This window comes from Cetorhinus maximus, chromosome 1 (assembly GCF_964194155.1).
Source record: "Cetorhinus maximus chromosome 1, sCetMax3.hap1.1, whole genome shotgun sequence".
NCBI classification, from domain to species: Eukaryota; Metazoa; Chordata; class Chondrichthyes; order Lamniformes; family Cetorhinidae; genus Cetorhinus; species Cetorhinus maximus.
Window position 1 is genome coordinate 240,787,307 of NC_135879.1, and position 22,479 is coordinate 240,809,785.

Genomic DNA, 22,479 nt, shown 5'->3' on the forward strand with positions numbered 1-22,479 from the left:
CCAGAGAATGAAATCAGCAAGAGTTTTTCACACACCGGGCCCCCCCGAATCCAGCTAAGAGGTTTAAGGTCTGCCCTTTCTGTTCTCCAGACTCAAAGCTGCCTGTACCACTGGCAGGATAGTCAGGGATTCTCTCCATAAGGGTTTGCAGCCCCAGGAAACTTGTAATTAAAGTCAGAGTGATAGAACTATGTTACATTTCCTGTAACCAGAGCTGGGTCCATTAATTCCTTCCAAAACTGGAATTTACCTGTGTTTATTTTCACTAAATCCCAGTGAACAGAGCACAGGAGCAGTGGTGAGATTCTGCTTAGCAGCAATGAGGTCCCAGCAATTCTGCTTTATGAATTCAAGATCAGGTCTCAGCTGTCCTATGTGACAACAGAAAACATGTGTCCGCCCCTCCACTCTAATGGTGAGCAATCCAGAATCTGGGAAAATCCAAAACCCAGCACGGTCTTAGTCCCTAGGGTGCCGGATTTCAGACATCGGACCTGTATTGGGTCAGATCAGAAACTGATGCTCTAAGTGACAATGATTTGAAAAAATATAAACTTAGATACACTTATGTGTACTTTAGTGTGAAGACATGTTTAAATGATTTTACAAGTGATTTCTCTCATGGGTCAGTAAGTTTTTCAGGGACTCAATAAGGAATACACACCACAGGTTGTCAGATTTGGTCCCCAGTCTGCATCATTGCCTAATCTGAGTTCAGGTACTGTTGAAACCAGTTAAATTAGCCCAGCACCCCAGCAGGATTGGAACAAAATCAGTCAGGATTCATATATATTGTCTGTCCATTGATCCATTGCAGTAACTTTCCAAAACCCCATCAAAAGCACATTTTAAACCCGCAAGCTCTATCATCTAGACGAACAAGGGCAGCAGGTGCATAGGCATACCACCACCTACAACATCCCCTCCAAGTCACACAACATCTGACTCAGAAATATATTGCCACTGTTTCAGCATAGCTGAGCTAGGATCCTGAAACTCTCTTCCAGACACCACTGTGGGTGTACCTAGACCACATGGGCTGCAATTCAAAGGCAGCTCACGGCTACATTTTCAAGGGCAATTAGGAATGCCAGTAACACTCACGTCTCATGAGCAAATCATTTTTAAAAAAAAATCCCATAGCCAAGAATGAATCAGGCCCTTCAGAAAATTACAGTATTTCTGGCACAACAAACAATTTGTGTTCTTGTGTAAATCTGCGCTGCAATTGATAGAACTCTGAACTCCTCTAGAGTAACAATGCCAGCAACTTTTAAGCTTAAGGCTGATATGTCACAACACCACAAACTTTCATAAGGTTTTAAAGCCCGGAGGGGAATTCCAACCAAGTTGTATAATTTCAGAAGGTTGCACAAAAGATAAATAGTTTGCAGTTGTAATAGGATGTTGTGGTAATCTGATGTTTAATATGCCTTTATATGTTATATCTAGAAGATCACATGATCTTATTATCCAATGACACAGTAGCGCAGGCTACCGTAGTAGTCTGTAGTCAGTAGTTAGTAGCCTAAAATAAGAGTCTCTAATGTAGAGGCAGGGTTTTAGTTGTAAGCACACAAGTGCAGCTGCTGAGTTCCTTTGTAAATAAATAGAATGCATTCTACATAAGAACCGTCTACTGATCTGCTCTGTCTATGGTACCAAATTGGTCATCCCAAAACAAGCGTGCAACCTGGATTCATTAGTCCAACTAAACTAGTGACCAGGATCCAACAGATGTGGTTTTTGGTAAATAGAAGTCACTTCCTTTGTAGATTACTTTGCTCCCACCACAATTTTCCACCCTCAACACCTGAAGGCATTCACAATAAGGTACAGATGAAAAGATAGGACTTTGGAAGGACAGCAGAGGCAAGAGCAGAGGTAGGCAGGCTTCCAATTTCCTGCTGCTGGTCAGCGTTCTAGTTTGTCAGCACGTTCCCAGCTTCGGGCCATTATCGGAGAGGCTGGAGCAGGGGTGGCTGGTCAAACACAGCTGCCTGCCTGCAGGCGGCAGCTGGCAAATTATGCATCTTAATGGACCTATTAAGGTCACTGTACGGACACCGACACAAATTTTTCAGTCTGTAGTTGGGATCCTCACTGAGGCTGAATTCCAGCAGATGAATGGAGGCGGCCTTCCAGTGGCAGACCTGCGGGCCCCCATGGTGGCCACAATTGCAAGATGGCCATACAAACATACATACGTATATATGATTCAGAAGCAAGAGTAGGCCACTCGAGCCTGCTCTGCCATTCAATAAGATCATGGCTCTTCTAAATGTAACCTCAATCCCACATTCCTGCCTACCCCCGATAACCTTTCACCGCCTTGTTAACCAAGAATCTATCTAGCTCTGCCTTAAAAATATTCAAAGACTCTGCTCCCACCACCTTTTGAGGAAGACCGTTCCAAAGACTCACAACCCCCTGAGAGAAAAAAATTTAGCCTCATCTCTGTCTTAAATGAGCGACCCCTTATTTTTAAACAGTGACCCTAGTTTTAGATTCTCCTACAAGAAGAAACATCCTCTCCACATCCTCCTGTAAGGCCCCTCAGGATCTTAATGGTTTCAATGAAGTCGCCTCTTACTCTTCTAAATTGCAATGGATACAAGCTTAACCTGCCCAGCCTTTCCTCATAGGACAACCCATTCCTGGTATCAGTCTAGTAAACCTTCTCTGAACTGCTTCTAATGCATTTACATCTTTCTTTAAATAAGGAGACCAATACTGTACACAATGTCCCAGATGTGGTCTCACCAATGCCCTGTACAACTGAAGCATAACCTCCCTACTTTTGTATTCAATTCCCCTCACAATAAACGATAACATTCTATTAGCTTTCCTAATTACTTGCTGTATCTGTATATTAACCTTTTGTCATTCATGCACTAGGACACCAGATCCCTCTGAATCTCAGAGCTCTGCAATCTCTTACCATTTAGATAAGCTTCTTTTTCCTTCTTCCTGCCAAGGTGAACAATTTCACATTTGCCCACATTAGAGTCCATTTGCCAGATCTTTGCCCACTCACTTAACCAATCTACGTCACTTTGTAGCCTCATGTCTTCTTCACAATTTACTTTCCTACCAACCTTTGTGTTGTCAGCAAATTTAGCAACCATTTCTTCGGTACCTTCATTCAAGTCATAAATTGTAAAAGGTTGCGGCCCCAGCACTGATCCCCAGCACCACTCATTACATCCTGCCAACCAGAAAAAGACCCATTTATGCCAGCTCTGTGCTTCCTGTTAGCTAGCCAATCTTCTATCCATGCCAATATGTTACCCCTACACCATGAGCTTTTATTTTCTGCAATAACCTTGGATGTGGCACTTTATCAAATGCCTTCTGGAAATTTAAGTATACTGGTTCCTCTTTATCCACAGTACATGTGACACCTTCAAAGAACTCCAATAAATTGGTTAAACATGATTTCCCTTTTACAAAACCATGTTGACTCTGCCTAATTGCCATGAACTTTTCTAAGTGCCCTGCTACAACATCTTTAATAATAACTTCTAACATTTTCCCTATGACAGATGTTAGGCTAACTGACCTGTAGCTTCCTGCTTCCTGTCTTCCCTCCCTTCTTGAATAAAGAAGTTACATTTGCTATTTTCCAATCAAGTGGAACCTTCCCTAAATCTAGGGAATTTTGGAAAATTAAAATCAACACATCCAGTGTCTCACTAGTCATTTCTTTTAAGACCTTAGGACGAAGTCCATCAGGAACCAGCAATTTGTTAGTCCGCAGCTTCAACCTATGAACAAGGAGCAGGAGTAGGCCATTCAGCCCCACAAGCCTGTTCCACCATTTTAAAAGATCGTGGCTGGTCTGATTGTAACCTGAAATTTGCAACCCACCTACTGCTGATAACCTATTATCCCCTTGCTTACCAAGAATCTATCCACCTCTGCTTTCAAAATATTCAAAGACTCTGCTTCCAACACCTTTTCAGGAAGAGAGTTCCAAAGACTCTCAACCCTCTGAGTGAAGAGATTTCACCTCATCTCTGTTTTAGACGGACGAACCCTTATTTTTAAACAGTGAACCCTAGTTCTAGGTTTTACCATAAGAGAAAACATCCCTTCCACATCCACGCTGACAAGACCCCTCAGGATCTTATATGTTTCAATCAACTCACCTCTTACTCTTTTAAACTCCAGCCAATACAAGCCTATTCCGTCCAACCTTTCCTCATAAGACAACCCACCCATTCCAAGTACTAGTCTGCTAAACCTTCTCTGAACTGCTCCGACGCATTTACATCCTTCCTTAAATAAAGGTGACCAATACTGTACATAGTATTCCAAATGTGGTCTCACTAGTGCCGTGTACAACTGAAGCATAACCTCCCTACTTTTGTATTCAAGTGATAGATAGAGCTAAGCGATCCCACAACCAATGGATCAGATCTTAAGCTCTGCAGTCCTGCCACATCCAGTCGTGAAGGTGGACAATTAAACAACTCACTGGAGAAGGAGGCTCCACAAATATCCCATCCTCAATGATGGGAGAGCCAAGCACATCAGTGCAAACGATAAGGCTGAAGCATTTGCTACAATCTTCAGCCATCAGCCAGAGGTGTGGAGAGCATGAACCAGCTCGGCCTCCTCTGGAGGTCACCAGCATCACAAATGCCAGTCTTCAGTCTTCGATTCACTCCACGTGATATTAAGGAACAGCTGAAGGCACTGGACATTGCAAAGGTTATGAGCCCTGACAATATTCCGGCAATAGTACTGAAGACTTGTGCTCTAGAACTTGCTGCGCCCCTAGCCAAGTTGTTCCAGTACAGCTACAACACTGGCATCTACCCGGCTATGTCCAAGTATGTCCCGTACACAAAATGCAGGACAAATCCAACCCGGCAAATTACCACCCCATCAGTCTACTCTCCATCATCAGTAAAGTAATGGAAGGTGTCATCAACAGTGCTATCAAGTGGCACTTGTTTAACAAGAATCTGCTCACTGACACCCAGTTTGGGTTCTGCCAGGGCCACTCAGCTCCTGACCTCATTACAACCTTGGTGCAAACATGGACAAAAGAGCTGAACTCAAGAGGTGAGGGGAGGGTGACAGCCCTTGACATCAAGGCAGCATTTAACAGAGTGTGGCATCAAAGAGTCATCTTAAAACTGAAGTCAATAGGAATCAAGGGGAAAGCTCTCCCACTGGTTGGGGTCATACCTGGCACAGGGGGAGATGGCTGTGGTCGTTGGAGGTCATCATCTCAGTCCCAGGACACAACTTTAGGAGTTCCTCAGGGTGCTGACCTCCACCCAACCATCTTCAGCTGCTTCATCAATGATGTTTCCTCCATCATAAGGGTCAGAAGTGGGAATATTCACTGATGATTGCACAAAATTTAGTACCATTCACGACTCCTCAGATAATGAAGCAGTCCATGTCCATATGTAGCAAGATCTGAGAAACATTCAGGCTTGGGCTGGTAAGTAACAAGTGAGATTCCTACCACGTATGTGCCAAGCAATGACCATCTCCAAACAGGGAGAATTTAACCACTTCCCTGTGACATTCAATGGCATTACCATCACTGAAACCTCCACTATCAATGGATACCATTGACCAGAAACTGAACTGGGCCAGCCAAACAAATCTTGCAGCTACAAGAACAGGACAGAGGCTGGGAATTCTACGGTGAGTAACTCACCTCCTGTCTCCCCAAAGCCTGTCCACCATCTACAAGGCACAAGTCAGAAGTGTGACGAAATGCACTCCAGTTGTCTGGATAAGTGCAGCTCTAACAATACTCAAGAAGCTCAACAACATCCATGCTAAAGCAGAACACTTGATTCACTGCCTCCACCACTGACGCACAGTGGCAGCAGTGTATGCCATATATAAGATGCAATGCAGCAATTCACTGAGGCTCCTTCAACAGCACTTTCCAAAAATCACAATCATTGCCACATAGAAGGACAAGGGTACCAGACAAATAGGAACACAACCACCTGCGAGTTCCCCTCCAAGTCGCACACCATCCTGACTGGGAAGTATACCCTTATTCTTTAACTGTCACTGGGTCAAAATATTGGAACTGCCCTCCTAACAGCACTGTGGGTATACCTGTGCCACATGGACTGCAGCGGTTCAAGGCAGCAGCTCACCACCACCTTCTCAACAGCAATTAGGTGGGGGGCAACAGATGCTGGCCTAGTTGGCAACACCCACGTTCTGTGAAGAAATTAAGAAAAACCTGTGTTCTTCTCACAGAATTGTTACAGCACAGAAGAAGGCCATTCAGCCCATTGTGTCTGTACCAGCGCTCCAAATGAACATTTCACAGTGTCATTTCCCTGCCTTCTTCCTATACCCTGTACATTCTTCCTTTCCAGAAAATATTTTGTAACTGAGAATTTGAAACCTTTGACTGTTACAACTGTTGGGTGCTGTTGCTATTGGGTTAGCCCGCAGCTCTGTCATCCTTACCTGGCTGACCTACGACTCTAGGCCCACGGTAATATGGTTGACTCCTAACTGCCCTCTGAAATGGCATCTATTCCTTATACATCAATATTGCATCAGGGAGAAAAGTGAGATAAATAATACTGCTTGCCAGACATTGAAATGCTTCAATGGTTCAAAAGGTTACCATTAAATCAGGTCACATTTATGCACAATGTCTCTCTTGTCCTTTAGGAGCAGTACAAAGAAGTGTATTCAGGCTAACTTTAATCAGATTAATGCCCAATTGTTAAATGATGCAAAAAAATGCCTTGTTGTATTCACTGCAAGGTAGCAGTCTCGGACGACAACAACTTGTTGCATTACCGCAGTTTAGTTAATCATCCCAGAGTACATCACAGAAGATGCATTATCACATAAAATTTGACAGAAGGAGGTTTTGGGACAGGTGACCAAAAGCTTTATCTAGAGGTAGCTTTTTAGGGGTGTCCTGAAGGAGAGAAGAGAGATAGAATGAGACTTCATTCTTGAAAAAGTAATGTATTGTAGGATTATATTTAATGCAACAAACATGATGTTCAGCAACCCAAAGGAGACATCTTTAAAACAATTCACATGTGGTTAAGTGTCTCACATATAAAAACATGTCTAGGCATAAGTGAGTAGGCAAAAATCTGTGATGGAAGGAAGATGAAAAATCAAGGGTGCGGTCATTGAGATTTTTGAAGGCAGAGAGTGAATTAGCAGAAATTCAGGGATGTGGAAAACAGGAAAGGAAAAATATGGAAATGATCTAGGGGATTAAATAAAATAAAAACAAAGAGGCATACAATCTCAGGTCCAGACTGTCAGTCATTGTGCATATGTAAGTGGACAAAAAAAATGCAATGATTATTTACACCTATGGACTGAGGCAAATAGCATACTGTGAGGGATGTGCAAACTAGCTTGGACATTTGTCTATAAAAAGAACAGTGACTACAGAAGTAACTCACTGGTTGCAAATCTCACGGGCCGGGGCGGGGCGGGGCGAGGCGAGAACCAGCTGTTTATGTGGAGGTAAGCTTGTTGGACCCTAGGGAAAAACAGTCCTGCTCCTCCTGCCCACAAGCTTACAATAAAGGCATTTACTTAATGGATCAGGCCCTTTCCAACTGCCAGAATTCCTATGGATCTTTGTCTTCCAATGTAGGCAGGAATGTGGTTGGGAAACCTGAAATCTTGAAGTTTTTTTTCACAGGCAAAATCAAATTTCTTCTCCATTCCCAACCTTGCACTATTTTCAAGAGGCAGGTTGAGAAGGCTTTATTCGTGGCACTGCAAGCACCTCTTCCGAAGCCATGGTCACCATTGTGAGTCTATAGGAAATTTGAATTTCATCCCCATCTCCTGCTATTTTCGTGTGCTGGTGCAAGTTTTGGGATCCCTAAAAAAAAAACTCACCTCATGGGAGAATTTCTGACCACTGGGGGAAGCCTATTGAGTAGTCGGAAACATTCTGGCAGTTTTGACAACTTCGGATGTCACTATTAGATGTTGTATTGTAATGTAGAATTGTTTTAACTGCAGTGATTCATCATAAGGCTCGGTCATGAAAAGATAAGTTAACCATTACATTATCATTTAACTGTTGAGATCCATTATAGTACTTCTCCCATTCAGAAAATGCTCTTATGCATTAAAAACCAAAGAAAATACTGCTTGGGATCTCAAGTGCAATAACCTGAAGTAATTAAAATGCCCAGGGTCCTTGTAAATTTAAAAAATCTTCAGCAGCTTTCACTTAGGGAATGAAAAGCAGCCACCTGCCTTGATGGACAGGGCATCTGGTATAGCTTAGAAAAAATAAAGGTCATCTGTTTCTTCAGTTGCACCAGATTCCATTGTTTAGATTTTCCAAGGTTTGTTTTGATGGATAAGACCCTTATGAATACTTGGCTGAGTTTCAAAAATAACACCCGCTTATCTCAACATGAAGGTTGTGTTCATAATTTGATTGACAGCTGTAAGAAGTTATTGAAGGATTACCTTTTTTTTTGGTCATGCCGAGAAGGCATGAAGAAAAAGATCTGAAAAACTTGTTTCTCTTCTGTATTCTCTTGTTTAAACTCCCTTTCTAAAAAAAATGGAGAAAGGCTAACTCAACAACCTCCTGGAATGTGACACCCTTTGCACTGTATGAACATTCTAGCCAAACCAACACAAAGGGCTAGTAGATGAGATGTCTGCATCTGGACAAAGGCAAAGCTGTTGGGACTCCTTATCTCCAATATTGTGTTAATGGTTCCGCAGTTATCTGCTGAAAATACAATAGGTTTTAACGAGGGTCCTTAAAGTCCATCATTAGCTGAATGGTTCAACCCGAAACCCCCACCATCACATGACTGAGATTGAGTTGTTTGAACTGCTTTAATTATACAGCTTTTGGATTCTGCCTGCAGTTGTAGTTTAACCTCAGAAGAGAAAACTGGAACTCAATTGAAAGAATCCTGTATTTCGCCTACAGAGTGAACTAATTCCCAGAATACAAGAATACTTTACTGCATCTTCAACCACCTCAACCGATTTCCTAGGACAAAGACAAAGTTCTGCCAGACAAAGCCACCTGAAAGAGCATTCATTGGACACTGACATACTGGATTCTACTCATGTGAATTAATGCCAAAACCTTTTTGATTTTTTTTTAAGTAACTTACAATTTGTAACTTCCTTCCCTTTCTTTCTCTGCCTTTCTACCTTGTATGCTCGTGAGTGTGAATGTGTGTCGTGATCCATCCAAAACAGATAGAAGAATCAGAACCAAAAACTGATTGGAGACCTGTACCCAATATAATTATAAAAACAAAAACAAAAAACTGCGGATGCTGGAAATCCAAAACAAAAACAGAAACAGAAATACCTGGAAAAACTCAGCAGGTCTGGCAGCATCGGCAGAGAGGAGTACAGTTGACGTTTCGAGTCCTCATGACCCTTCAACAGAACTAAGTAAAATTAGGAAAGGGGTGAAATATAAGCTGGTTTTGGTGGGGGGGGGGGGGGCGGCGTTGTTGGGACAAGCAGCCAGTGATAGGAGGAGATAACCAAAAGCTGTGTATAATTATCCTCACCACACAGCAGCTGTTAGAGCTGGAAAGCAGGAGGCTAGAATTTCAGGAGAGGGAAAGGGAAGCACAAGCAAGGGAACAGGAAAAAAAGAGAGTTCCAGGAGAGAGAACAAGAGAGAGAATGAGAGGGCTCACCAGCACAAGGTGCTGGAGATGAAATTAAAAGTTTAAGAAGCAGAGGGAATTCCAAAAGGAGATGAAAAGGAGGCAGAGGGAATTAGCTATATTACCGGGAAAACTTGGTAAGATCCCGAGCACTGTGCTCCGAGAAGGCAGAACAGTCCAGAGAGGCTGGGCAACCCAAACAATTTCAGCAAAACTCTTTTTTCTAATTCATTCACAGGATGTGGGCTTCCCTGGCTGGGCCAGCATTTATTTACCATCCCTAGTTGCCCTTGAAAAGGTGGTGGTGAGCTGCCTTCTTGAACCGCGGCAGTCCATGTGGTGTAGGTACACCTACAGTGCTGTTAGGAAGGGAGTTCCAGGATTTTGACCCAGTGACAGTGAAGGAACGGTGATATATTTCCAAGTCAGGATGGTGAGCAATTTGGACACACCTGCAGTGTGGCAGAAGGCTGAGAAATGATCAGAGGTTCTGAAGGAGGCGAAAGAACCCATCAGGGATAAGGTGGTTCAGGGAAAGCTACCTGTGTTTAAATAGGCTGAGATTAGGCCAGTTAAATTAAGAGGGCTTGGGAAAATGAATTTCAAAAGAGATGAAGGGAGTGAGCCAGAGACCAAATTGGCCAACATATTCTTTGCTAAATTAAACAGGGAACAGGGCCATTCCCAGGCAGCAAAACTAGTAGTGAGGGAGCTGCCTCACACAGTCAAAGAGCAACTTGGCAGAGCGGTGGAAGCCACGTGAGCCAGGGTGTCCCAGAGGTCATGGGACCAAATAGGAACCGGCCCACCTGTACGGTATTGGGCAAGTCACTGCCCTGTGAGCAAGTCCATGCTTGCCACCACCCAAAAGGCAGAGCAAATGTTGCAATTAACTCCCAGGCATCCAAAACAGGTGGGCAGTATTCAGTTGAGGAGCCAGGGGAAAGCAAAAAGGCTGGGATGAGAGTAGCAAAGGTTAGAGGAAATGCAGCTGAAAGGAGCTGGCACAATCCTTCTCCCCAGGGATAAATAGGGGCACAGAAAGTCCCCAGATCTGGCCAGCAAATTTAAAAGGAAGAGAGCCCATATCCCTGCCTGATGAGTGGGAAGTCAGGCTGTCTGAAACATTCTTTTTAATTTTAGAAGAGGGATGCCAGGAAACTCCCCGAATAGATACTGAGTTGGTGAGGAAACTACCTTGACCCGATTTAAAACAAAAAGAGCCTGCACCCCTCTGGGTGAGCAGGAGGTCTGGCTACCCAAACCCGCCTTTTCCAATTTGCAGGCAGACCCGAGAGGCTCCCAAAAACCCCCAGAGCTGGTGAGGAAACTGCCTCACCCAGCTGAAGAGCCGCAGGGCACAGCAGCCGAAGCTAGCCCAATCCTTGTGAGTGAGGGGGCATGTAGGTGGCATGGAGTGTATGGGGGGCATGGAGGATATGAGGCATCATGAAAGGGCATGGGGAGTCAGAGGGGGCATGGAAGCATGAGGGGGGCATGGGGGGAACCTCTGAAAATAAGGCAACATTAAAGGAGAATGAGGTTGGGTGGGAGGGAGATGGTGAACTTTAGGGGACTGGGAGCTGGTCTGCTGTCCCCAAGAACCAAGGCGGGCCTTTTAACCAGCCCACCTCTGCACCCACACTCATCTTGCACTTCTTCAAGGCTCGCAAAACCTGACACTCACTGTCCACGTCTCTCAAGACAGAAATATGGCAGGAATGGGGCTTGAAGCTGGGCTCGCATTCCGGAACCGCAAAAGGGGCCAACTTGCGTTTTCCTGACCCTACATGAAAATACAACGCCATGTGTTTAAAATAAAAATTCAGTTATAACGGAGACATGTAGAACCCTTAAAAGGTGACTGATCCATCTCTTAAGAGTGGGTTGGTTTCCTGTCCCCAACCCAGCTCCATTGAAACAGAAAGTGGATGGGTTAGAGCCAAGTTTGAGAACTTTCCTACCTGCTCCAACCCAGGCAGCACGGGCAGTTAAAACTCTGCCCCACATGTTCACTTTCTGACCTTCTCCAAACTAAATCTTGGATACCTTAAAATTTCAGGCAGCAAATAAACCAAGGTAGGCTTACTTCCCCAACCGCTAAATGTGTTCCTGATTTCACTTGGGACTGTTCTGGAAAGGCCCAGTGGTGATACACTGACTTTCAGATCCCATTTACCATCGTGAAATCATTTGTGGGATGTTTCTGACTTCAATTCCCAGTGGCACTGAAGTTCCAGCTGGCAGATATTAACTTCTGAAGTCACTGATCTTTAATTCAGTCTTTTTAGGATGCACAGTTATATATTACAAGCATCATCTTAAAGCAAGTAAGTTAGGTCAAAAATTAAACACATCTTATAATTAACTTTTGGGCCAAAATATCTTGCTGGGGTATAGCAGAAGTAGTTTGATATATATACAATACTGAGTTCCCAAAATAAAAAAATTGTTCTATTTGCCTGCATTAAAAGCCCTCAAATCCACAAGTATTAAATTTTCAAGAACAAAAAACTCTGAAAATAATATAAACTACATAGATACAGCTCCAAATTATCTGGGAACCCTCTCTCCATCATCTATACTACCCTCCACTCCTATAATCAAGTGCAAACAGGTAGTTTGCCGACAGGGTGCTTCAAAGAACATACAGTACTAAAACAGCACCTTGCTCTCAACAATGCTATTTATAGATTGGATGCAAACAGCTTTCAAGCGCAATCAATTTCTTCCTGCATCTGGTGATCCTTATGTTAATTCTATCTATGGCTTACCCTTCTTATCACTTATTTACTCCAGCCCGCCTAGGCTCCATGCTTTGGAATTTTCTTCCTTGCTTCCTTTAAGGATCTCTCTAAAACCCTGAGAAAGCTTTTTGATAACAGCTCACAGGTTTTGTGTCAATTTTGCATTGCACCTCTATGAAGCACCTTGGATCACTTTTTCTGTGTATGTTGTAATAGTAAAAGATGGCACAACACAAAAACCATTGTAATTTACATATGTATCATGATGCAAACATCAAATCAAAACCTGAAAAATTAAACCATTGACTGTTCTTGAACAAATGAAACAACACACAATTACATTCACTCAAAATTGTTGCACAGCCCCTCTTAAGGTCACTTATGTGAGAGAACTGCTTCCAGAAACTGCTTCCAGTCCTGCTGCTCTAGAAACCTGCCAGGCGTATATATCCAAGCTGTCCCTACAAAGAATGAATCCTTTGTTTTAGTGACAGTCTTGGCTCAATGAAAGTACGCTTCCCTTTAAATATAGGTTTTGGGTTCAAGCCCCACTCGAGATTTGGCACCCAACAATCTAGACTGACACTTCAGTAGAGTGATGAGGTAATTGTGAATGCTGCATTGTTACAGATAGCATCACAGAGATGAAGTGTTAAAACAAGGCATTGCCTGCTCAAATAGATATTAACAATAACATGGCAATATCTAAAGAAAAGCAGCTAGGTTCTGTGTCCTGCACATTTATCCCTAAAGGATCAAAAACATACCATCTGTTTGTCTTGCTGTGTACATTTGTCAGCAGTACAGCAGATATGAAAGGTGCTTATATGTATATATAAAAAAGGCTGCAATCCAATAGTGTTTTTCATGATTGCAGAATACAGGCCCAAAGCGCTATAAAAACAATGAAGTACTTTTTGAAATATAATCACTGTTGTAATATAGGAAACATAGCAGTCAATTTTCACACAGCAACATTTCTCAAACAGCAATGTGCTAATGGCCAGATAGTCTGTTTTATTAATGTTATTCAAGGGATAAATATTAGCCAGGGCACAGGAAAATTCTCCTGTTCTTCTTTGAAATGGTGTCATAAGATCTTAAATCCACCTGAGAGGCAAGATGGGGCCTAAGATTAATGTCTCGTCCAAAAGATGTCACCTCCAACAGTGTAGTGCTCCCTCACTGCTGTGTTAGCCTAGATTATGTGCTCAAGCCTATGGAATGAGAACTGAACCCACAATTTTCTGACTCTGGCAAAAATGCTACGTTGAACCAAGGCTGACACCTTGGTTCAAGTTCTGCCTTCTCTCTTATAATGGCTCACCAAAGAAATTGCAGGAATGCAGATTTTAACTGAGAGATTTTGTTAGTGGATTGTTAATTATGGAAAAAGAAAAACAGGCATTCTCCTGTTTTCTGCGCAAACAGGAATTTCATCAATCACCCCCATCCCAGTCACGAGTCTGTGCCAATCATGCAGCCCGCTTAATTGCCACCCCATCCACAAACATTCACTCCCTTCACCACCGACACACGGTAGCAGCCGATACACTGCAGCACCTCACCAAGGCTCCTTAAACAGCACCTTCCAAACCTACAGCCGTTACAATCTAGAACAGACTTGTCCAAGTATGCGTGCACCCCTGCCACTGAAGCGTTTTCATCCAGCCCACCAGTCGTTGGGCCCAACTATCCAAGACTTCCGGACAAAATTTTGAAAAGTGCTGAGGGCCTGCTCATCCAATCACAGGCTGGTTCCTCACTGCATAGGCTCACCAGTGGCTGCCTATCAGTCGCCAATGCAGGGAGGAACAGCCAATGATTGGGCAAGCTTCACATAATCAGTCATCAAAAAGTTTTAACATTTCAGTTTCTGGCTGGGGAGCGCAAAACAACAGGCAAGTTCAGCAGGGAGCAGCTGCAGAGAGCCTGGGGGTGCTCGGAGCTGGCGAGCTCAGGGGTGGAGGGGGTTGCACAGCAGACTTCGACCTTGGGAGCCCCGTGCCTCAAGTGGCCTTGATTTTGATTTTCACCTGGGGGGGTTGGGAGGGGAGGGTGGGGGGGCAGGGGTGTGATCGGAGATGGTGGCCCCGGACCTTGGGAGACCTCAGACTGTCTCCATTTTAATTTTCACCCCGTTCTCGGAGCTGGTGGCACTAGACCTCGGGCGGCCTCTAATTTAATTGACACCAGAGGGTGATCGGAACTGTGACTTTGCGCCAAAGGGACCTGGCAGGGGGAGCGGCAGGCCAGACTTTGGGTGGGCAGCCTCACCACGAATTTGAGGCAGGGAGGCTAAGAGGGGAGGTCTGTGTGCTAGCGAGGGAGAGGGTTCGTGCGTGTGCGCGAGCTAGCGAGGAAGCGCGAGCATGGGAGCCACTTAAGGGCCTCAACTGAGTCCTTGCCCACCCCAGTGTAAAATCGCTGCGAGGTCAGGGCAGGTAGGAACCCAGAGGGAATCCCGTTTCATTCAATTTCACGGTCCCCTCCCCCGGCCTAAAACCTGCTGGCGGGGGAGCATGAAACTCAGGTGACCTAGGTCATATTTCCCTCTATGCATGTGGCACACTAAATCCATGCTGTCACTAAGATTTCAGTAAAGTTCAATGCTGGATATATGGATTTCCTGTAACATGTCTTGGAAAATCATAGGCCCACACCTTTCAACTAATTAATTTTATTGGAGAGAGAATGGTGGGAGTTGCGCTCTGATTCCCCAGCATGCGCTCCCACAAGAGCACAAGAATTAGGGGCAGGAATAGGCACTTCAGCCCCTTGAGCCTGCTCCACCATTCGATAAGATCATGGCAGATCTGGTTGTGGCCTCAACTCTACTTTCCTGTCCGTCCCCTATAATCCTTTATTCCCTTGACGATCAAAAATCTTTCTAATTCGGCCTTGTGTATATTCAATGACCCTGCCTCCACTGCTGTCTGGGGAAGAGAATTCCATAGACTAATGGCCCTCTGAGAAAGAAAAAAAAATCCTTACCTCAGTCTTAAATGGGAGACCCCTAATTTTTAAACTCTGCCCTCCAGTTCTAGACTCCCTCACAAAGGGAAAACATCCTCTCAGCATTCACCCTATCAAGTCCCCTCAGGGTCTTATATGTTTCAATAAGATCACCTCTTATTCTTCTAAACCCCAACCTGCTCAACCTTTCCTCTTAAGGTGACCCCTTCATCCCAGGAATCAGTCCAGTGAACCTTCTCTGAACTGCTTCTAATGCAATTATTTTCCTTTCTTAAGTAGAGACCAAAAGTGTACACTACTCCAGGTGCAGTGTAACTAAGGCCCTGTGCAGCTGCAATAAAACATCCCTACTTTTATATTCCATTCCCTTCCAATAAGCACCAACAGGCTAGGAATCCTATAGTGAATAACTCACCTCCCGACTCCCCAAAGAATGTCCAACATCTACAAGACACAAGTCAGGAGTGTGATGGAATACTCTCCACTTGCCTTGATGAGTGCAGCTCCAACAACACTCAAGAAGCTTGACACCATCCAGGACAAAGCAGCCCACTTGGTTGGCACCCCATCCACAAACATTCACTCCCTCCATCACTGATGCACAGTGGAGGTAATTATGTACCATCTACCAGATGCACTGCAGGAACTCACCAAGGCTCCTTAGCCAGCACCTCCAAACCCACGATCACCACCATCTAGTAGGAAAAGGGTAGCAGATGCATGGGAGCACCACCTTGATGTTCTCCTCCAAGCCGCACACCATCCTGACTTGGAAATATGTCACCGTTCTTTCAGTTGCTAGGTCAAAGAAATGGAACTCCCTGCCTAACAACACTGTCGGTGTACCTACACCACATGGACTGCAGCAGTTCAAGAAGGCAGCTCACCACCACCTTCTCAAGGGCAATTAGGGATGGGCAATAAATGCTGGCCTAGCCAGTGATGCACACATCTCATGAATGGAGCTGTCATTGAGGTTTCCACTAGTAATTATTCTGTTTAGTGCTGGTGCCGTAGCACCAGCTTCAGTCACTAAGGTTGCGGGTTGGCCATGCTTTTCAACTGCCTCTGGTTCAACTAGTATTTATACTTGCGCACCACCTGAAAGCCAGTTTTGGTTGTGCACACATACTAACAGCTCAAGAGCCGCAAGACTGACATTGGAGTTTGACACTGATAGCAGAAGTTCTATTTAATGCAGGCTGCAAATGGTATTATTATACTTGAGTATTGCTGAAAAAAAGAGACGTCAAAGCTTTTCATCTTGCACTCATCAGTGCACTTTGCAAGAGTGCCAATATAAGGGGATAACAACAATTTATACTGTATGAGATGAGAGTGCTGATTGGTTGGCAAATGGACTCTGATTGGTTGAGGCATTGCCATGTAGAATGTTGCCATGGCAGATCGTATCCAACAGCATGTCCCTTCCGCTATTCACAACAGGCAAGGTACAGACTGTATCCAACCAGCCTGTGCTTGCAAAACTCAAAACAGAGTGTCCAACATTGGATGCGATTTTGCGACTGGACAACATTTGCTAAGTAATCCTCAGTGTGTTAAGAATTACGCAGACAACCAATGTAAGATTGTCAGTCGAGTTCGCAGTCTGGTGCATTTGCTTGTACTGGGTCCTGTTCTTTGCAGACAGAAATAACATGTACACACATGGTGCCTATTTCAGCTAAACAAAATAAGTGACAGCCATTTGCTGACTCATCCCTCAGGGCAATGCCTTGACCAATCAGCAGATCTGTTGATAACTCGAAAGAGTTACACCCAAGGCTCGAGGTGTCAGCTGTGGCTCAGTTCATAGCACCCTCACCTTTGAGTCAGAAGGTTGTGGGTTCGTGTCCCACTCCCAGAAAAAAAAAGTCAAGAACTGTGAATGTACTCGAAAGAGTTACACCCAAGGCTCTTTGAACATCAACGCTTACAAAAAATATTCTGCTTTTTTATTCTTACGACCAAAGCAAATAACTTCACATTTCTCGATATTATGCTCCATCTGCCATCTTGTTGCCCACTCACCTGCCTATGTCTCTTTGCTGCATTTCCTCCCTGTAGCTTACCTTTCCCGCTAGCTTGGTATCATCAGCGAACTTAGATAAAATTACTCTCTCTTCATCTAAGTCATCAATATAAATTGTAAATAGCTGAGGCCCCAGCACTGATCCTTCCAGCACTCCATTATTCACTGCCTGCCAAATTGAAAAAAGTCCCGTTTATGCTCACACTCTGGGCAGAATTTTCTGCCTGTTGGGCGGGCGGGCCCGACCCAATCTCCAGCGGGCGGGGAGCCGATCCCCGCCGGAGAAGTGGGCCACACCGCCATTTTATGTGGGCGAGCCAATTAAGGCCTGCCCAGCGTGACGTCCAGCGGGAAGCGCTATGCGCTTCCTGTGCGGGTTGGGGGGATTCTCCAAAAGCGAGAGTGTGCTCTTTCGCACATGTGCACGAAAGAGCGCACATCTCCCTGAGGCAAATTGCAGCCTCAGGGAGCTCGCTTCCACTTTGAAAAAGATTAAAAATAGAAAAAAAAAAATTCCCTAACATGTCCCCCTCATGTGACAATGTCACATGAGATGGGACATGTTCATAATTTACACTATAACTTTATTAAAATTTTAAAAACCCTGCATGAAACCTCATCCCGCCACTGGATGAGGTTTCATGTTTTCTCTATTTGCCGCTGGGGCTCCTGGCCTGTCCGCCATCCTTAAGGTTGGATGGGCAGGTCCTTTAATTGTTTAAATGATCCTGTCAATGGCCTCAATTGGCCATTGACAGGTCGGCAGGGCCGCAGCTGATTTTGCTGCGCCCGCGCCTTCCTGAAAATTTAAATGAGGCGGGATGACATTGGGGGTTCCACCCGACGTCACTTCGCATCATTTTACGCGTTGGCAAGCGGGCCCTGCCCCCTGCTCACCAATGGCAAAATTCTGCCCTCCATTTTCTATCCATTAACCAATCCTCTATCCATTCTAATATATCACTCCCAGCTGAGTAAGTAAGTGGTAAAAAAAAACTTTAAATCAGACAGGCTATAATCAATAATAGATAAGCAAGCAATCCTCAACTCCACCCCACTTTTTGTGGAATCATAAAATCTTACTGTACAGTAAAAGCCACTTGGCTAATCATACCTGCGCTGACTTTTTGAAAGTGTCATCCAAATAATCCCACTCCTCTGCTCTTTCCCGTTAGCCATGCAAATTTCTCCTTTTCAAGCATATATCCAATTTTTTGTTGAGTCTGTGATTTCCAGTTAAGAACTCATTGCATAAAAATATTTCAACTACACCAACTCCATTTTTTTTTTGAATTATTGCAAATTTGTGTCCTTTGGTTACCACCCTCCTGCAAGTAGAAACAGTTTTTCCTTATCTACTCTCTAAAAAATCCCTCATAAGTTTAATATATTAAATTGAATATATGTACAGTAATATAATATATTAAATCACCTCTTAACCTTCTCTACTTTGAGAGAGAACAACTACTGCTTTTCAAGTCTCTCCACATAATTGATGACTTCATAGAAACCTGGTTCACCTCACAGCAGAGGCAAAGTGCATAAAGAAGCACGAGCAAAATAATGCTAGGAGTCCTGCCTGTCGCTTAAGTTTCCCTCCTTCATGTATACAAATGCTTGTGAACACCTTGACTCAGTCATCAGGAGGGTGTGGGTTCCAGGCTCAATTCAGACCCTTGAGCATATAATCCATGCTGATACTTCAGTGCAATACTGAGGGAGCCCTGCACTGTCACGGTGTCTTTGCACAGAAGAGACATTAAACTGAGGCAGTGATTGTCCTTGAAAGACATAAATAACCCCATGACATTACTTGACAAGTAAAGCTTTCCCCAGTGTGTTGGTATTTTTCTCCTCAATCAACTTCACTGAAACAGATTAGGATTTTTTGGGTTTAAAAACAGGCATAATGCAATTTAGCAATGGGCAGATGTGAGATCAGGCTACTAATAAATTCATCATACCCATTTTTCAGACATTCCATCCTGCTCTCTAAAAACAGGCGTGAAGTCTGTTACATTATACAAATGAAGGGCTTAACACCTCTTTTAGGTCCCTTTGCTGAAACTGGTTGATAATGTTCAAGATTGTTCAGCACTCCTTACAAAATACACATTTTTGTTTTTAAAAGTTCTTCGTTGTTTTAAAAAAATTAGAAGATTTTCTTTAGAAAAAGGGGAAGCTGCCTGGGGGAGAACTAAAGGTGCAAGCAGCTTGATCAAGTACGGAAACAAAGGCCAGATAGCAAATTCTGGACCAATCTCTTTTCTTGTTTGTGATATAATCAGCACTGGTTATGAACCCCAACATGAGCCATAACCATATTCAATCCAATTAGTCAGTCATTATTTCAGTATTGTCAACGGGAGCTTGCTGTGTGCAAACTGGCTGCTGCACTTCCTGCAAAGCGTTTCAAGAACTCAAAGGGCGCTATAGAAATGTAGGACTTTTTATTTCCTTTGTGAACAAGTACCTCACTGATCAAGTCATGGGCTGTAAACACACAAAGCATAGCGAAGCGATCTTTAAAACCTCTCAAAGTATCTTAACAGTGCAACACATGCAGCCTGCTTAGCAACAGATCTGAATTAATTTGGAGAGTCGGGGAACATTGCTGAGAGAGAAAATAAATAAATCAGAAACCGACACCTACCATCGTGAGAGATGGTTTTCCTGGGGACTGAATCCTTAGCCAACCCCAAAACGTAAGTATTAATTGAACACAAAATCGCAACGTAAACAGCCAGAGCCGCATACCCTCCTCTCATCATTTTGTTTTTTAAAAAATACAAATAAAGTCGCGTAACTAAAATGGGGGTGGGACAAAAACAACGTCCACTTTTTTTTTCCGATATCCTTTCTGTTGTAATTTGTATCAACCGTCGGCAATTGAAAGAAGAAACAAAGTGTACACACGGCGACCAGGTGTTTGAAATAAAAGCCAGCAGTTCCTTTCCCTCTCAGATAATGTATTTAAAACAAACTTTTCGTAGCCAGCTGCTTCTTTGCACTCGAATTGCTGCTCAATCCAGAATCCTCCAGAGTTTTTCAAACTTTTCTGAAAAAAAATTATACTTGATGTCGAAAGTCGGAAGTGTTACGCAGCTGTTTTTTGTTACTGTATCTTATCCAGAATTACAGCAACGCCAGGTAGCGCAAGACGCATGAATCAGAGGGCGGATTGGATTTGAGTCACAGTCTATATGTACCTAAGAAAACTCCACCCTCTCTCATCCGTTCCCCAACAATCCAGATACCAATAATCTCATTTTGTTTCTCAGCTGTAGGAACATTTTTCTAGGGCTTAAATTGAACCGTGTAGCTCTGTTACTGACGTTAACACCAATCGATTGTTCCTTCATTGTTTTTAAATCCAGAAATTAAATAGGATGCCTCATACATATATATATATATAAAATAATGTAAATCCAGTGGGACACTTCTTTAAAAAGCGTGGATCAAACTCCCTTTTCACCTTAAAAAAGCAACAGAAAATGTTGGAAACCGTTCAGCATCTACAAGGGGGAAAAAGACAAGTTAACATTTCAGCCAAAAGCTAGGGTTGCCAACCCTCAAGAGCTGCCCTCAAATCTATGGGAATTAAAAATTAATCTCTTGAACACATATGCGAGCAAACCAGGAGAAAAATCATAGGGGCATTAACATTTTGTTTATTTTTATTAGTTATAAAAAATACTGGAGATGGGGGAAAAAAGACATAGAAGAGTGGGGGTTGGGGGCATGTGGTCAAACCTCTAGGACTATCTCCAGCCAAAGTTGATAACCCTAATCATCAATTTTAATCAGTACAGATTTCCAGACTGGTGATGCATCATTTCCTCTGACCACACCTCCTCAGACACTCCTCAGACAGGCTTTCATTGCTATCCCTTCCATGACCATCTCCCTTCATTGCTATGAATTTCTAAACACTTTATCTCATCCATTGCTCCTGCGCCATCTTTCATTCACCATTGCTCTCTCCTAAGATCATAAGAAATATGAGGCCAATTGGCCCCTCCAGCCTGCTCCACCATTCAATGCAATCATGGCTGATATGATTGTGGCCTTAACTCCACTTTCCTATCTGCCCCCATAACACAACTCCTTTGTAGATCAAAATCTGCGTAACTCAGGCTTTTTTTGTTCTTTCAGGGGATATAGCATTGTTGGCAAGGCCAGCATTTGTTGCTCATTCCTAATTTCCCCTGAACCAACTGGCTTGCTAAGCCATTTCAGAGGGCACTTAAGAGTCAACCACACTGCTGTGGGACTGTAATCACAAGTAGAGCAGTCTAGGTAAGGACAGCAGATTTCCTTCCTTAAAGGAAATTAGTGAACCAGATGATGTTTTGCAAAAATTGCAGATAGCTGCAGATTTATTAATTGAATTCAAAGTCCACCAAGTGGTGAGTTTTGAATCTATGTCCCCAGAGAATTAACCTGGGCCTCTGAATCCTGTGACATTACCACACCATCTCCGCCTTTTGAATGTATTGAATGAACCAGCCTCCACTGTTCTCTGTGGAAGAGAAATCCAAAGAACAAAGAACAAGGACCAAAGAAAAGTACAGCACAGGAACAGGCCCTTCGGCCCTCCAAGCCTGCGCCAATCATATTGCCTGTCAACTAAAACATTTTGCACTTCCGGGGTCCGTGTCCCTCTGTTCCCATCCTATTCATGTATTTGTCAAGCTGCCTCTTAAACACCACTATCGTACCTGCTTCCACCACCTCCTCTGGCAGCGAATTCCAGACACTCACTACCCTCTGCGTAAAAAACTTGCCCCGCACATCTCCTCTATAGTTTTCTCCTCTCACCTTAAATCTATGGCCTCTAGTAATTGACTCTTCCACCCTGGGAAAAAGCTTCTGACTATCTACTCTGTCCATGCCACTCGTAATTTTGTAAACTTCTATCAAGTCACCCCTCAATCTCCGTCGCTCTAGTGAGAACAATCCAAGTTTCTCCAACCTCTCCTCATAGCTAATAACCTCCAGACCAGGCAGCATCCTGATAAACCTCTTCTGCACCCTCTCCAATGCCTCCATGTCGTTCTGGTAATGTGGCGACCAG

General features: G+C 43.7%; 1 protein-coding gene across 1 annotated transcript in view; it reads right to left on the reverse strand.

Annotated features, from left to right (window-relative positions):
* Positions 1–20,182, reverse strand: part of LOC144688344 (semaphorin-4F-like) — a 186,636-nt gene extending 166,454 nt beyond the window's left edge. The window contains exon 1 of the mRNA XM_078554783.1: positions 20,056–20,182. Coding sequence (XP_078410909.1) covers positions 20,056–20,173 — 118 coding nt within the window. The 5' untranslated portion in view covers positions 20,174–20,182. The remainder of the gene's footprint in view (positions 1–20,055) is intronic.
* Between the last annotated feature and the right edge of the window lie 2,297 nt (positions 20,183–22,479).